The sequence below is a fragment of the Mytilus californianus genome, unplaced genomic scaffold (genome assembly GCF_021869535.1).
Source record: "Mytilus californianus isolate M0D057914Y unplaced genomic scaffold, xbMytCali1.0.p SCAF_11, whole genome shotgun sequence".
NCBI classification, from domain to species: Eukaryota; Metazoa; Mollusca; class Bivalvia; order Mytilida; family Mytilidae; genus Mytilus; species Mytilus californianus.
The window spans coordinates 50,285,154-50,302,498 of NW_026262593.1; the positions used below are offsets into that span (position 1 = coordinate 50,285,154).

A 17,345-nucleotide genomic window follows, 5' to 3' on the forward strand; every position below is an offset into this window, starting at 1 on the left:
TGTACTACCAACGGCAATATGTCAATTTATGTATTTACCAAATATTACATTCACGTGTTCAAAAAATACTATTTTTAGGTGTGCACTTATTAACTAAGCTCATACATGTACTATAATTGAGGATTCCAAACGTCTACCCGTGTAGGTAGTGTTTTTAAATTGCTATTTCTGAGGAATAGATACGATTTTCATAGTTTCAAAGTTCCGGTGAAGATCAGATAATTAAAACAAACCCATTTGTTGTGTTATTGTTTAGCTATTATAGTTTGCTTGTTTGTTTTTGGTTTTATCCAGTTTTTTGTTTTGTTTGGTACTTTAGTGCTTGTTTTTTTTTTAAATTGTTATTTTGTACCTTTTCTCTCTTTGTTTTAGTTTGGTAATTTCAGTTTTAATTGTTGTTTGAATAATTGGAAGTTTGGTAATCGATTTCTTATTTACAAATTCAACAATATCTTTTGAAAAAGCTTTCTTTAAGAATTTATCAGTCGTTGACTACGCGGAAAGAAAAATATAGATATTCTTATATTGTAGTGAACTATCATGTTTTAATTGTAGACGATATAATGTGTATGTTAAAAAGAATGTAAAGCAAAATGATTTTTTTAGTATTATGATCAAGCAATAATAATTTATAAATGCCTATTAGCTAATGAACAAAGGGTTTCTAGTGTTGGAGTTGAAGTCATCTCCTTATGCGATGAAAGTTTTACGGATTTGCTTGATTGTGCTGTTCTGTGTCACAGATGTTCATGAATAAGTTATTTTTGTCGTGGCCACAATCACGAACTCGTTTCTCGTATCCCACTATCAATGAATATGACTTAAGACGACTAGATTGTGAATGGATTTTAACAACATGATGGGTGTCGCTAGTGGAACAGAAACTTATTACGCGTATACACTACTTGAACATATCGGTGCCTTTCTGGAGCACTCGATTTTATATCGAATAAGAAAGAATTCGTCTTATTCAATATTTCGTTTTTGTGTACATATATGTATAGTATGATTTCGATTTTAAATCAGTTTTGTAATTGTAATTCAATTTTGTAAGTTAAACACGAATTGTTCTACCAGTTTTCTATTGCTACAGTATTCCTTCGAGTAAACAGAGTTTTCTACTGCTACAGTATTCCTTCGAGTAAACAGAGTTTTCTACTGCTACAGTATTCCTTCGAGTAAACAGAGTTTTCTACTGCTACAGTATTCCTTCGAGTAAACAGAGTTTTCTATTGCTACAGTATTCCTTCGAGTAAACAGAGTTTTCTATTGCTACAGTATTCCTTCGAGTAAACAGAGTATCGAATATATTGTATAAAATTTCCGCTATGAAAAAGGAACAAGAAAGATGTTAGAGAAATAGAATATATGCGAAAAACACCATGTATTGCATATACTAAAGGATATGATGTGTTTACGTCAATGAGACAGCATCCCAGCAACACAAATACTGATAAAAGTGTCAGATGAATATGAAGAGCCAAGAAAATGTAAACAAAATGAATGCAAACTCCAAAACTGAAAAGACATATTGCATTCATCCAAGTCCGTAGAGCTTTTCTACGCAAAGGCGGCTTTAGGTGGGGAATGTTGGAGAGGGGGCAGGCATATTGCAAATACATAGACCTTTTACAACTCCCCCTCCTAACGTTGTCTTGTTATCAAAACCCCTCCCCTTTCCCCCGCCCATTTTCTAAATTTTGGATCCACATCTATATCTTATCTACACAACAAAGGAAGCAAACTCCCTAATAAGTATATATTTTCAATTTCAAATGGGACTTGAATATAGTCGTAAACAGAAGTATTGCACTACATTTGTATTTCACCCATTTTTATTAAATAAGCAACACGATGTTTTCTTCCGTTTCATGTAAAATGGCTCGATGTCGGTTTAGTTGCATTTCTTTTTTTTTCATGTCTGTCATGTTTGTTTTGTGTAAATGGTTTTGTTATAGATTAGGCCATTAGTTTTCTCAATTGAATTGATTCATATTTGTCGTGGCCTTTTATAGCCGACTTTACGATATGGGTTTTTCTCATTGTTGAAGACCGTACGGTTGCCTACTATAATAATTGCTTTCATCCATTTCATTTGAACTTTGGTGGATAGAGGTCTCATTGGCAATTATATCACATCTCCTTATTTCTATATAAGTAGAATAACATCAAAGTTAATGAAAATGAAAAAGCTACACCTTCAAATATTCAAAAGAAAACACTGCGTCAGCATCATTGTCTTACAAACTGAGCCAAAATAGCGTATTAGGATGCCTACAATTTAGCCTCCCTTACAAAAAATCACCAAAACTGATGGCAGAGATTCGTTGAAAATATATTTTGATATACATGTATGTACAGGTAACATAAATATAATTGTATTATATATTTGTATTTTTTCATTTGTTAGTTCTTGTTTGTTGAAAGCCTAGTTGATCAGCACATACGGGCATGGAGTGCTTTTCATAAAGTAGTTATATTTCAGTCTGTTCGTAAAAGCTGTTTGATAGATGTCACATTGGCAATCATACCTCATCTCATGTTTTTACAAAGTCTCTTGGAATATTGTCGTTGTGCAATGTACAAACTGCATTACAAATGAAACTGGTACTTATATTTCTAATTATATCACAATGTCATAGCATATATAATGACTTCCTAAATCAAACAAAATGCTTTAAAAAAATTCGATTAATGCCGGCCTCCTACTTATTTATAAATTTTAAACTAAAATAAATATGTATGTTGTTTTGACTCGTGCTTTCACTGAACTGGTTTTATTGCGCATATTTTCTGTAACGTCTGTAAGTAGGCCTCTAATCAGCATAATTGTGGAAGGACTGTGCTTAGCTCGACCGGAACTATGCAATGATTGTACAGTGTAAGGTTGTTTTGGTTTTTTTTTGGGGGGGGGGAGGGGGGGTGAAGGGAGGGGGTTAATTTGTTTTTTTCTTTTGTTTTGTTTTTGTACAGGTTTTGTTTTCATAAATATTAGATTAGCTAGGTATAAAATATAAGAATCTAGAATTCAGTGTACACGTACCACGATACGAAAGCGCAATTGAAATTTTATCTATAACTCTGCTAGTAGCATATTCAGTGTGGAGCTTGTAGAGAGTGTATGCCTCCCCTTTTGATAAAGAAAATACAATGTTTGGCAGAAAATCTTTTTAAAAAATCGCCTCGTTACATTCGGTACTATTCTACCATTACTGACTATGATGCCCGACACATTTTACATTGAAACCCTGAATCCGCCCATGATCTGAGTGCTGAAGATGAAATCATAGAAATCACAACGTAAAATCTTCCGTATACATACTAGTAGTGTACTTTAAACTTTTTAACAAAATACTTTCAGTGCAATTAATGAAAAGAACACATCTTATTATTTAGCTTTGTTTCTGAATAGCTTTGATAAAATTATTTAATAAAGAAAGCCACTACACCTGTAATATATTTAAGTCTGAGTTGTCTCTCCTACGCTATGACATCTAACTTTAAATTATATTGTGTCAAATTGACGTTAACAGAGCTAGCCAAGTTGCTTAACGTCCAGTGTTAAATATGTCATGCATGTTCTGGACGAGAACAAATTAACATTTTAATCAATTCTTTATATACACTCAGACACAAAATTGTGTTGGATGAGGACATATTATAAATCAAACACAATAAATGACAGAATAGAATATAACAAAACAATCCGACATGGATTTATATGCTGATGATTCAACATTGCATTTTCATAATAAAAACATTGAAAAAATAAACAGCATATTGCAAAATGATTTAAATGCTATACAATCTTGGTGTAACAATAACAGTATGAAAATTAATGCACAGAAAACAAAGTTTATGAAATTGGGTTCAAAACAAAAACTTACACAACTATCAGAATTATGTATTACCGTCAATGAAACATGTATTGAAAATGTCCATTCTTTCAAATTACTTGGAATTGACATTGATGAAAATTTAAGCTGGGAGGATCATGTTGATCGTATATGCAAGATTATCTCATCTAAAATATCACTTTTGTTTAAAATTAAAGTATATTTGCCTATACACACAAGACAACTATTTTATAACGCATATATTCTACCATATATAGACTATTGTAGTTCAGTTTGGGGAAATTTATTACAAAAAGATTCAGATAGAATCATAAAACTTCAAAAAAGAGTAGCAAGAATTATACTTGAATGCGATATTTCTGTTCCATCTAATTTTATGTTTTCATCTTTAAAATGGCTATCTTTTACAAAAAGAATAAAATACCAACAATCAATTCTAATGTATAAAATTGTAAATGGACTAACACCAGATTACTTAACAATGCTAAATATTAATGATGTGCAACACCACAACTTACGATCTGTCTCTAATAATGATCTATTTGTTCCAAGACCAAATACAAATTTTTATAAAAAATCTTTTCATTATTCTGCAACAAAGGTATGGAATAATTTACCACTCAAAATAAAAAATTGTCGAAATGTGGAATTACTAGTATTTAAGAAACATTGTTATAATCATTTTCGTGAAAATTCTATGCAAGTCGAATAATTTGTTTTCTTTCTTTTATTTACATGTAAGAATAAGAAAATTTAATCAAAACTTTACCAGTTATTGCCATTTATTGCCATTTGTATGTTTGAATGATTGAATTGTGTATGTACTAGTAATATATATTGTATTTTAATGTATGAATGTTAACTGTATACATGTATTTTGTTTGAGGGCCTCAATGAAAATTAGACTACTTCTAATTGAGTTACCCTCTTTAAACAAAGAATTTATTATTATTATTATTATTATTATTATTATTATTATTATTATTATTATTATTATTATTATTATAAAGATTACAAAACTAATAAGACACATGTATTCAAGATGAGTGTAGATAATTTCTTGATACACAATATATACAATCGGTAGGTCCTGTAATAGGGGTCGATCATGGTAAAAGGCGGGAAATTTGACCTGCCACTGGAAAAGGAGGGTAAATTGGATAGGAACAGAAATTTAACTAAGCAACAGGCCATCTCCACAGTTGCTGCAAGGGTTCTTAACGACACTCTCTCTCTGCACGAGGCATCGGATTTGACGTATCAATTCTGACCGGAAGTTTTAATGAGTAAAGTTTTAATATGTAGACATTAAATGTATAGTATATATAGTAAATGTTTATAGTACATGTATGCGTACGAAATATGTTTATTGTCGTTTAAGACTGTCAGCATCTGTGGACAATTCTCCTTTAATTTTCTAATTATTATACAATGGAAGTATAATCAAATAAACAAACAAAATGCACATTTTTATTTGTTTTCAAAGTCCAAATTACCAAAGGGAATAATATACATAGCATGAATCTGTATGGAAATTATTCATTAAATTGAATAGATCTTTATCAAATAAATTATATTTGTACTTGACACGCAAATATTTTTGTTTCTCTTTTCAACATTTTGAATGTTTTCAGGGTCCTTTCTTAGGAAAACTAGGACTTATAGTGAATGGAGATGTTGGCGGTCATATAGTTGGGGACGTCAGTTTTATGAAATTGAATTGTAGCCCAGAAATTATTTAGATCCCACATATGAATTCACCGAATGTTTTACCCACTCCTTTTATCGTGACCACAAAAAACAAAGACACCACCTCGCGGTTACCATGACCAAGGATTTGTATAAGTACATATATACAAATCCTTGCCATGACATAATCATTTTTCGATTGATATTTTAAAGAATTCAAAAGAATATTGTCCACTATGCAAAGAAGCAATTTGTCATGATCACCACAACTAATCAAAAGCACCAAAATTCTATCAGACTGTTGAGATTGGCGAGTATAATAAGCTGCATCCCTTCTACAAAGAAACAACTCAGTATTTCCTAAAAGAAAATGTCATGTTTAAGTTGAGTATTTCGATCCCATGTTATAAGCAATATAGTACTGTAACATCTTAACTCAACGAACTTAAAGCCTAGGATTTGTAGTGAGTAAAAATAGTGTTCAGTTTTCAAAATCTTACGCGACCTCAACTAATATAAAAAACTCGAAAAACAAATGAAGAAAACTGGTGGCAATTCTGAATATATAACTGTATAATTTATAGATTAGCAAATCTGATAGACTTTAAAAAAAGGGAAGCAACGAACAATTATTTTAGTATGAATTCGATTAAAGAATACACATATGCAACTATTCCAGTCATAGTTACGTTCGATAACTCTGCATGTTACTGGTTCAATAAGAACAAGAGTGCACACACTGAAATGTCTCGCCTTCTTTACTAATCATTGATATTATGTTGATAGTTCTAAATATAAAGCTTTACTACAACTATCACATACACTTAACATGATCCAACAAAATGAGGTCAAGGTGATATAAACCAAACAAGAAATACATGTACACCTTACAATCATTCAATACACTAAATATAGTTGACCTATTGCTTATTGTTTCTAAGATACAGACTTAACCAAGAAAACTAAACATTGACTAATGAACCATGAAAATGAGATCAAGGTCAGATAAACCATGCCAGGCAGACATGTACAGCTTGCAAACCTTCCATACAACAAATATAGTTGACCTATTGCTTATAGTAATAGAAAAACAGACCAAAACACAAAAACTTAACACTGAGCTATGAACCGTGAAAATGAGGTCAAGGTCAAATTAAACCGGCAAGACTGACATGTACATCATAAAATACACCAAATATAGTTATATTGCATATAGTATAAGAAAAAAAGACCAAAACTCAAAAATTTAACTTTGACCACAGTACCATGAAAATGAGGTCAAGGTTAGAAGACACCTGCCAGCTAGACATGTACACCTTACAATCATTCCATACACCAAATATAGTAGACCTATTGCATATAGTATAAGAAAGACAGACCAAAACACAAAAACTTAACTATAACCACTGAACCATGAAAATGAGGTCAAGGTCAGATGACACCTTCCAGTTTGACATGTACACCTTACAATCCTTCCATACACCGAATATGCTAGACCTATTGCTTCTAGTATCTGAGATATGGACTTGACCACCAAAACTTAACCTTGTTCACTGATCCATGAAATGAGGTCGAGGTCAAGTGAAAACTGTCTGACGGGCATGATGACCTTGCAAGTTACGCACATACCAAATATAGTTATCCTATTACTCATTATAAGAGAGAAATTAACATTATAAAAAATCTTAACTTTTTTTTAAGTAGTCGTAGTCATATGACAGTCGGAAACTTCGTAACATATGGCATCTATATACAAAGTATGAAGCATCCAGGTCTTCCACCTTCTAAAATACAAAGCTTTTAAGAAGTTAGCTAACGCCGCCGCCGCCGCCGCCGCCGGATCACTATCTCTATGTCGAGCTTTCTGCGACAAAAGTCGCAGGCTCGACAATTATGTCAAATTTACTGGTTACCCGTGTGATGATTAGAAAATTGAAAATATATAGATATTTCACCTCGGTTACCATCCATTTGAGGTTTTCTTTTATTGATATGAAATAATAGCATAAAATGATTTCGTTAAGAATCGAACAATATTAATCTACATGTGCACAGGTCTTGTTAAAACTTACATCATGATTAGGTGCCATGTTTGTTTACTTTGATCACGTTGGTGACTTAATATCTCCTTAATCTAGCTATGTCCTTGGGTATTATTAAAGTGACAATAACGATGACCTTCATAGAACTTAGAAAAAACAATGCATTCGACATTGCATAGATTATCGCAGTATCTAGCACCGCGCGACCACTAGGACGACATTGGTTGTAAACCCGTAGGTATGGGACATATTACAAACGACAAAAATATATGAAAAAGTAACATTGGCGTCCAAACGTTTCAATTGCATAATTACTTATCTATTATACAAGTAATATTTTGCTTTGAAATATATACGACTGCACAGGGAAATTTGTATTGGTGTCTCCCATACAACTGGTATATGCTAAATTAAAATCCAATGAAAGAATTAGAATTAAAACAATTAACATACATGTACCAAAACGAAAAGTGCCTTATCAAATGGTAAAATCAAAGCCCAAACACATCAAACGAATGGAAAACAACTGTCATACCAAATAGATACTGTAAATAGGAAGTGCAGTATATATTTTCATTTATATTAAAGGAAAAAGGGGGAGGGTAATAATTATGCACACCGGTGATCAAAACAAAGTCTTATCGTTCAAAACACTTCTGAATGGGATGTAACATGTATCATGTATTTTTGTATCTGTTTCGAAAAGATTGATTCTGTTACTGATGAACAGAAGTTTATGGATTTTGAAATAAAAAATAATTTAAGTAAATATTTACATTTTAATATATATTTACCATGTTTACCAATATTTCAGATTGATATATATACGATTACTTTTCCAAATATTTGTGATTATCTAATAATTGGATTGCTAGATACGTCCCTCACTTTATATATCATTCTTTGGAAATCAATTATCTATTTAAGTTTCATAAATGGGTCATATGATATCATGCGCATGTGTCGCTAACCTTGAAGGTTTGCCATTTTACTAATTACAGCAATCAAGTAGTAACTATGGGTAGGTAACAATTCTCTGCATGTAAGGAATGTGTTTACAGTACAAATATTATGAATATCATGATATTATTATAATACTATTAATTTTACGTTTGATCAATGCGGAAGTAAAAACATTTCATAGCAAACAATAAAATGTATACCTTTTTCGAATATGTTCTTGACCTTTTATATAATTACTGTTTCGTATGTAAATACATTTTATAAACATCTAGTATGCAGAAACCCTGGAATCAATTCTAGAGTACAAGTCGGGGTCGACAGAAACACTTTAGACAAAAGAAAAGGACAAATTAAAAGCAGACAGAAAAACACTACACAGAAAATTAAAACATTAAAATAAATGAAATTTACAATATTTGCAGATGTTAATGGAAGGGCAAACAGTTTTGATTTTCTAAAGACGCCATCGTGTAGCTAATGCCATACTCTAGTTTCATTCATAAATGGTTCATTAACCCCTACTATTTATTTATTTTCTTAAAATTAATTGTATTATTTTCCATTCTTCAATGAATTATGAATCTTATTTTCCCGTCATCAATAGATATATGCCAGTTTCAGCATTTCTGTGATTTTGTTTACATAGTCATGATAGTTACGGTCGCATTTTTGTCTCTTCATTTGTGTATTTAATTTTACACCCCAAATGAGATTCATTTAAAATCAACAATGACACTTTAATATTTTAATATATTTTTATGAATGACATTATAAATATAATGCACTTTTAATATTTATCTATATTAATTTAATATTTATCTATATTAATTTAATATTTATCTATATTAATTTAATATTTGTTAATATCTAATGGTCAGAAAAAAGTAAACAGAAAATACTAGAATATTTACACAGATCGTTTGGAGTAGCGGTGGCAGGAATAGGATCAGGGTCAAATCTGTAGGACCTCTTCCTCAAACAAAATGTTTGCTGCAGACATAAGTTCTTATGGAATAAATACAAACATATGTGTGTGTGTGGTATCATAAAATTTTAATGTACTTTTGTGTCCCTATGGATGGACATTGTTTTACTACTGTCAACTTTTCATGTCTTTTTTACTCAAATTTACAAGAGACGCATGCAAAATTATCAAATAGGCTTAGTGATAAAGATGCTCCTTTTCCCACTAAACTTTATTAAATTCTAAATTACCGTTCAAAAGAATATGCCAATTGCATTCTACTATGCTCTTCTTTGGGGTAAAATGGTCTCGGTAGCCGATTTGTCTAAGTAGATCAGCTATATGATAACTAGCCTGTAAAACTCTGCAATTAGGAGTTCGAACCCCACTCCTGGCAGTTGGGTTCGACTGCGATATAAATTACATAGGATTGCCTGTTTTGCCACTCAAGGTCGGGGACTCTCTAGGAAGTATTCTTCCTCCACACAAAAATAATAAAATAAAAAATGGCCGCCATGATATAGCCAAAAGTGGCGTTAAATAACAACAATAATTATTTGGTGAAGTTTGCATGCGAAGTCCACGAGTTAAACACTATATAAGTTACTATTAAGCAAATGAAATAAATAATCTTTGAATGCAATAAGTTTGCATATTAAATAACTGCTAAATTTTTGAATGAATATACCCCGAGAACAAAGTTTGAAATGTATATATATATAATTCCCTCTTGTCAGTCCGTCTGTGCCACTCGTACATGTCTCAGAACATTTTGATGCTTTGGAAAATATTAATGGTGTTTCGTATTAGGGTTAGCCAATATTAGGTGGTGTGTTTCGAATAAGGTTGGCCGAATATCTGTCTGGAAGGTCGAATTATTAAACTGCGTTCCACAAAATTTCTCTACATTTCAACGGATACCAAAAAAACTTATGTTGTTGCCCATCACTATAGAGTGTGTGTTGCGTTTAAATTTGGAATGTTTGTATGCAGGGTCATGGTCATAAATATAGTTTCAAGTATACATAGTCAGCCTAAGAACTAATGAATGCCTTGATGGATACTGTAAACCAACTTATTTTTCGCGGATACTTTATTTCGCGTTTAGCCCTTTTTAGTCCATTTCGCTACGATTCAATTTCGCGATTTTCAAATTTACTTGATTTAGTCGAATAAGGAAAGATCCAAGTTTTACATATTCGCGACGATTTATATTCGCGTTATTTTTCAACTCGCGAAAGTCGCGAAAATTAGTTGGTTTACAGTATCATTGATGCCTGATATTATTTATAGTACCAACCGACGGTGTGTTGCAAATTAGATGTGCAATATCTGTCTGCAAGTTCAATATAATGAATATAATGATCATATAATGGGAGCTTGATTTTGTGAGCTTTGATCGCAGTTACCCATCAATTATTCTGTACTTTCTCTATAGTCCGTCTTAAAGTTTTGCATCTTTCAATTTTCATTTCAGAGAATTAAGTATCCATATTGACTGAACACATAGGCTATCACTAAGGACCCATTCCGTATGGCTTCTAGTACAGGCACATTTTGTGACATTTGTCAAAGTAGACATATATCTAAGGCGGCGGAAGGATACTGTCCTCTGTGTGAAGAAGCCTTATGTTCCGATTGTAAAGATCATCACAAACTGTCTAAGGCAACAAAAAAGCACCAAGCTATTTCAATTGACGAGTATAATAAGTTACCACTCTTTATTCGAGAGATCAAACAATATTGTGATGAACATGGGGATAGGTTTGAATTTTTCTGTCCAACGCATAACGAGTTGTGCTGCAAACGATGCATTACTACAACTCATAGCGAATGTAAGGAATCCAAAGTTATAGAAGATTTTGTTGAATTTTCGAAATCTTCCGCGGCCATTAATAAATACGAACAAACTTTGAAAGATGTTGACGGAAATATTCAAACTGCGATCGATGATCGAAAATATAACCTTGAGCAATTCGAAAAACAGAAACAGGCTATCATAAAACAAGTTAAGGATAAAAGGATTGAAATCAACAAGCATTTCGACAACCTTGAAGCGACATTAATGAATGAACTTTCAGCTATTGAAAGTGAAAAGAAACAAAACGTTCATTCAGTTATTGAAAAATTAGAAGAAAGCCAGAAAAAAAATTTACAACTCAGAAACGATATAGACGCAATGAAAGAGTACGGATCAAATATACAAGTGTTCATGGGAACAACAAAACTTCTACAACCCGTATCAAGTCAAGAGATATTCGTTCGATCATTGCAAGACGACGGGAGTTTACGTTTCATCAACCTTGGATGCTCCATTAGTGAAGAGTTGAATGGCATCTTGACAGGAATTCGTTCATTCGGTGAGGTTACGCCAATAACTTCTGAATCACGTGTCCTATTCAGATGGGAAAGTGAAAAATCAGCTCAGATATTAACTTCACCGACACATATGCATAGTATTGACAATATTAACACTAAACTGATATGTAAGATAGATGTCAGTTCCCCTGCAACGATAACATCGTGCCTTGTTGGCAAATATGTTATGTTCTCAAGTGTAAAATCCAGGTTGTCCTCAGGATGTTTATTGCAATATGATAGTAAAGGGAAATATTTGAAAGAAACAGAGTTGAAAAATTCACATGCCTTCAATATCATATTCATTGATTCAGAAACCATTGCTGCTACTAGTGGTGGTTATGATTTTAAAGTTCACATAGTTGATGCAGCTACATTGCATGTGAGAAGAGTAATTGATCTAGGAAAAAACACCTGGTTGTATGGAGCAATCTATGAAAATGAATGCATTATCGGTTGCATGCATGACAACTCAATAAAAAGTTACAACGTTGCTAAGAACAAAGTCTTAACAGCAGAAACTCTTCCATTCAAAACTAAAAATACGCATAGCACTTATCTTGCATCCGATAACAATTATTTTTATCATTCTGATTACGAAAACGATTCTGTTACGTCTTATGAGCTCAAAGGAAGAAAAATATGGTCATTCAAAGATGACATCCTACGGCAACCCCGTAGTAATTATCTAGATTCAAATACAAACGTGTATGTAGCAGGAAGTGGTTCAAACAATGTGGTAGTCATTTCATCAGACGGATTGCATTCAAAACAACTACTTGGACCAGACGATGGAATTCAAAGTCCGCATGCCATTCATTACGATAAATCTAGTAATAGATTGTTGGTTGTAAATATAAACGGGCCAGCATTTTTATACCAAGTGTCCAAATAAAACAGAACTACAAGATATTTTCAAAATAAATAAAGTGCATTAAATAAAGATAAAAGGTTTTGTTCCAATGGCCAACATGCAAGACGACAGGGTTTATAGCTTCAACGGCTGACATAAAGGTATCAAAAGTCATTTTATTATCCCTGCGGGGGACATAGAACTACTGGGCGTCCGTCCGTCCTTCCGGTCTTGTTAGCGCCCTCACTTGTACAGTTCTTGCCAGATTTTTATGAAACTTATATCATAGGTTTATATTAGCAATGTCTTGGATAAGTTCGAAAATCATTGCCGATCAATTATTTTTGGTATCCGGTCGTTTTGTCCCCAAACCGATCCGGCCCCAAGTCGATCCGGCCCAAAGTCGATCCGTCCCAAGTCGATCCGGCCCACGTCGATCCGTCCCTACGTCGATCCGGCCCCATAATAAAATATGAATAAACTAAACTGACTTTGGAGGATTTTATGACAAATTTTAACAGTATAAATGGAATTTGTAAAAAGTATCGATGATGGATGACAACAGGCAAGTGAAGTATTGGAGTACCAGTCAAAGAATTATTTTAAATCGATACGAAAATGAGTGTGATTGTGTCTGTTTGTATAGCAGCTTCAACATATTAATATGAAGTTATTTTCCATGATAACTTTGAATGTCATGGCGATTTTTATTTTATTTAATTCACACACACAATAGCTAAATAAATATTTACAGTCCAATGGAACCTATAAAATTTAACTCATCACAATGACTTGTTTAATCAAATCATTAGTCTATAATTGGTTTGTTTATTCAACAATTGTCTGATGATTGTGAACTAAGGTAATGCCACTCGTAATCACTTAATTCAATCAAATCCTGATTGATTAAAGTTATGTATAAATCAACAAGGTCTTTATAGTTTGATCTTTTGTTTGGTGTTATGTGTTATAATAATTAATTGTATTTTTTTTTCAGGCAACATCAGTCAGAGGCTTCTATAACACATGTTTTTTTTTTTTATAATATCGAATATAGCCAATATATTTTTTTAAAATTGCCACTTTGAACATTGCTCACACTGAAGTGCATGCTGCCGGGGTCTAACATGTTGGTCACATACCACGCAAGGAAAAGCCATTGTGATATTAGAAGCAAAAGCATTCTGTCTCCTCTTTTATAGAAAGGATTCGGCAAATCAAACAACATTTCTCAATTTGAGAAGATTTAAGAACTTAAAACAAAAACAAAGTTTGTATGAATCAGCTTGGGGATCGGCTTGTACCGTTGTGTATGTAACTATTTGTTATTACACAGGATGAAAGACTTGTTAAGATTACAGTCAATTGAAAGAAAATGCTAATTACTACTGATTAATGTTGAGGTCTGTTGATTGTACTAAATTCTGTTATATACGTTTTTATTATAATTATACCCAATAATCTTGAAAACTTGTAATGAAAACATAATCAACATAGTTGTTTTATACTCATCTAAAGAAAATATTTGTCAAAGGCCATTTTTTTTTACCATACAACTTTTACATTATAATAAAATTCATAAACATTTATGAATTACAATTAATATATATCTTTAATTTTATTCCTTATAAATATATTTTTTTATTGGGCCGGATCGACTTTAATTATGGGCCGGATCGACGTTGGGCCGGATCGACGTGGGACGGATCGACTTGGGCCGGATCGACGTGGGGCCGGATCGACATGAAAGCTTATTTTTAAGAGTTATGCCCCTTGGAAATGTCAAGTATGATGGAAAATTGCCACATGAGCGCTATAATATGTACAATTCTTGGCAGATTTTTATGAAATTTATATTATAGGTTTATATCATCAATGTCTTTGCCGAGTTAAAAACTCAGTGCCCTTGGAAATATTGCTTATATTGAAAATTGCATTGTTAGGGCTCTCGTGTGTACAATTCTTGCTAGAATTTTATGAACTTATATCATAGATATAAAAAGATGTGGTATGAGTGCCAATGAGACAACTCTCCATCCTAGTCACAATTTGTAAAAGTAAACCATTATAGGCCAAAGTACACCGTAACGGCCTTCAACACGGAGCCTTGGTTCACAACGAACAGCAAGCTATAAAGGGCCCCAAAAATGACTAGTGTAAAATCATTCAAATAGGAAAACCAACGGTCTAATCAATAGGTTTATATCAGCAATGTCTGACATTTCGAAAATAAGTTCTGATCAAATATTTTTCACGAGTTATGTCCCATGGAAATATTAATTATATCGGAAATCACATTGCATTTGCTCTGAAGCCTTCATTTCTCTAAGATATTAATAAAAAGTTTTAAAGAAAAAAAAAGTTTTTTTTTTATTTATTTTTTGCCCTTGTACCTTGGATAGATAAAATATGTGCAATGTGGGGAACATTGGAACTCTGTTCTTTTATTTATTCTATATACTATAGCATTGTGGCGTATATACAAACGATACTACAGCAATGACTGTGTAAATTTCAAAATCTTGACTTTTCAGGTTAAGACAATCAAACTATAAAATATAAAAGCTAATTTAAGAATGTACCAAAATATCGAATATTCATGTTTAATGGGAAAGGAGGAATATGAAATATTAATTCATGACCGAAAATCCTTACACGCATTGGAAAAACCAAATGTAGTTTATTTACTATCCATTTGCTTCCAATACTAATTTCAGACAATATCTCCTAAGTTTTATACCTGGTATTGAAGAGAATGTGCAATTTTATATTACGTATGGTAAACCTGGGACATAATATATTGGCGTCAGTAGTATAATAATCCTAGGGTATACATATATAAGAGCCAAAACAAGAATTAAACTCCTCTGAGACTGTCTGTTAAAATGCTCTCATACTTGCATGGTTGTGACTGTATAACACTGTAGAGGAGATCCAATGTGTGTCTTGCCATGGCCTAGCAATCTTTTTTTCAAATTGAAATATAATGAGTATTAAACACGCACATCACCTAGGATTTCTTTTGCAACATTGCTTTCATAAGATATATTCTCGGACACTTTTTATCTGATTATTTAGATGAAGAACACAAGACATACATTACAAATTTCAACAGATTGTCGGAAAAACAATTCATCTGGCTTTTTCTTCTTTTGTGATTTATATTTACATACCATGATACAAACTATTATTTCTATGCTCAGATTTACGAATGAATGTTTCGGGCTTATGAAAATAGTGTTGAAATACCCGAAGCATATAGGCCCAAATATTAGGATGAAAAAAAAAGGAATTTTAAAGATTACAGGCATTTGTTCAAGAGACAGCAAGGCAACGATCAAAATAAGAACAACATACATAAAATGTACATCGATTTATATTTTCAAAATCGGGAAGCACCTGTTCTTTTTAATAATCTCGTAGCTTGAAAAGGAAATCTCAAAATCTTGAAAAAAGCCATTTCTATTCAATGTTAAATATATTTATAAACATGCACTGTACACGTTAGAGTAAAATAACATAAATACCGGACTCGAAGGAAAATTCAAAACGGAAATTCCCTGAAACATGGCTGAAAAATCAAAAGCTCAAACAATTCAAACGAATGGAAAACAATTGTCATATTTCTGACTTGGTACAGGCATTTCCTTATGTAGAAAATGGTGGATTAAATTTGTTTTTATAACTAACTAAACCTCTCACTTGTATGGCAGTCGCATAAAATGTGCATGTATTAGTGCTACACACACCATAAAAACACCTAGTCATCGAAACTACTGTAGCCATGCCTTAATTCCTCTCTGACATTGTTTCAAAAATCTATTAGAACAGATTATTTTATAGCATATTTCAGTTTCTTTATACTAGAAGTTGTAATCTCATTTTGTTTTCGACTTTACAAAGTTCAATTTCCTCTGTTTTAGACATAGGGGTTATAGAAACTTTTAACAGACTAGAATAATCTTTGCCGATCTTGATAAAATCAGCTAAGATTTTCTGCATATTAAAGTTCAACATCGCTGTGAAATTTGAAATTGTTTGGGAAAATTATTGCGTCTCCTCTAATCCAAATACATCCCTTTGCCTGACTGGATATAAGTATATACATTTTTGAAGTTCAGCCAGAAACAGATTCCTTTCAGATTTAAATTGTAGCATTTGTCTCAGTTGCCTGATATTTTATATCTCCTATATTAAATTTGCCAAGCAGGATATATATGCCCTATTCTCTTTGTTTTATGAAAGAAAATTGGTTTTGGAAAGACATTTATTATAATGCATGGTAGAAAAATTCCTAGAGTACACCATTCCTCTAAAATGTTTTAACTAGTTCTAAAGACCTCAAAGGGTTTTATACAGGACAGTGGTCACTTAATTTCTTATTTCTCTTGAATAAAACGTACAAATATTATGGACAGGCAAAATATTAAAAGGTCCAGACAACTGTTTGATCTAGGAGGAAACAATGATGACAATTTTTCTGAGAGTATTGAATGGCAATACATAGTCCCCTACCGTTTAAAAATTCATTGTATTGGAACAAAATGATAACTTGACCTATATCTTGTCATGGTATAAACTATATAACAAATATCAAGTTAATATCTTCAAGCATGACG

The 17,345-nt window shown here is 32.3% G+C and overlaps 1 protein-coding gene across 1 annotated transcript; it reads left to right on the top strand.

Annotated features, from left to right (window-relative positions):
* The first annotated feature begins 8,532 nt into the window (after positions 1 to 8,532).
* On the top strand, positions 8,533 to 12,823 carry LOC127720263 (uncharacterized). Its single transcript, XM_052226759.1, has 2 exons — positions 8,533 to 8,609; positions 10,993 to 12,823. Exon 2 carries the CDS (start codon positions 11,050 to 11,052, stop codon positions 12,766 to 12,768), a length of 1,719 nt encoding a protein of 572 aa, XP_052082719.1. The 5' UTR covers positions 8,533 to 8,609; positions 10,993 to 11,049; the 3' UTR covers positions 12,769 to 12,823.
* The last annotated feature ends 4,522 nt before the right edge of the window (positions 12,824 to 17,345 follow it).

Coding starts and splice junctions, on each gene's coding strand:
- LOC127720263 (XM_052226759.1), top strand. CDS start 11,050: ATGGCTTCTAGTACAGGCACATTTTGTGACATTTGTCAAAGTAGACAT.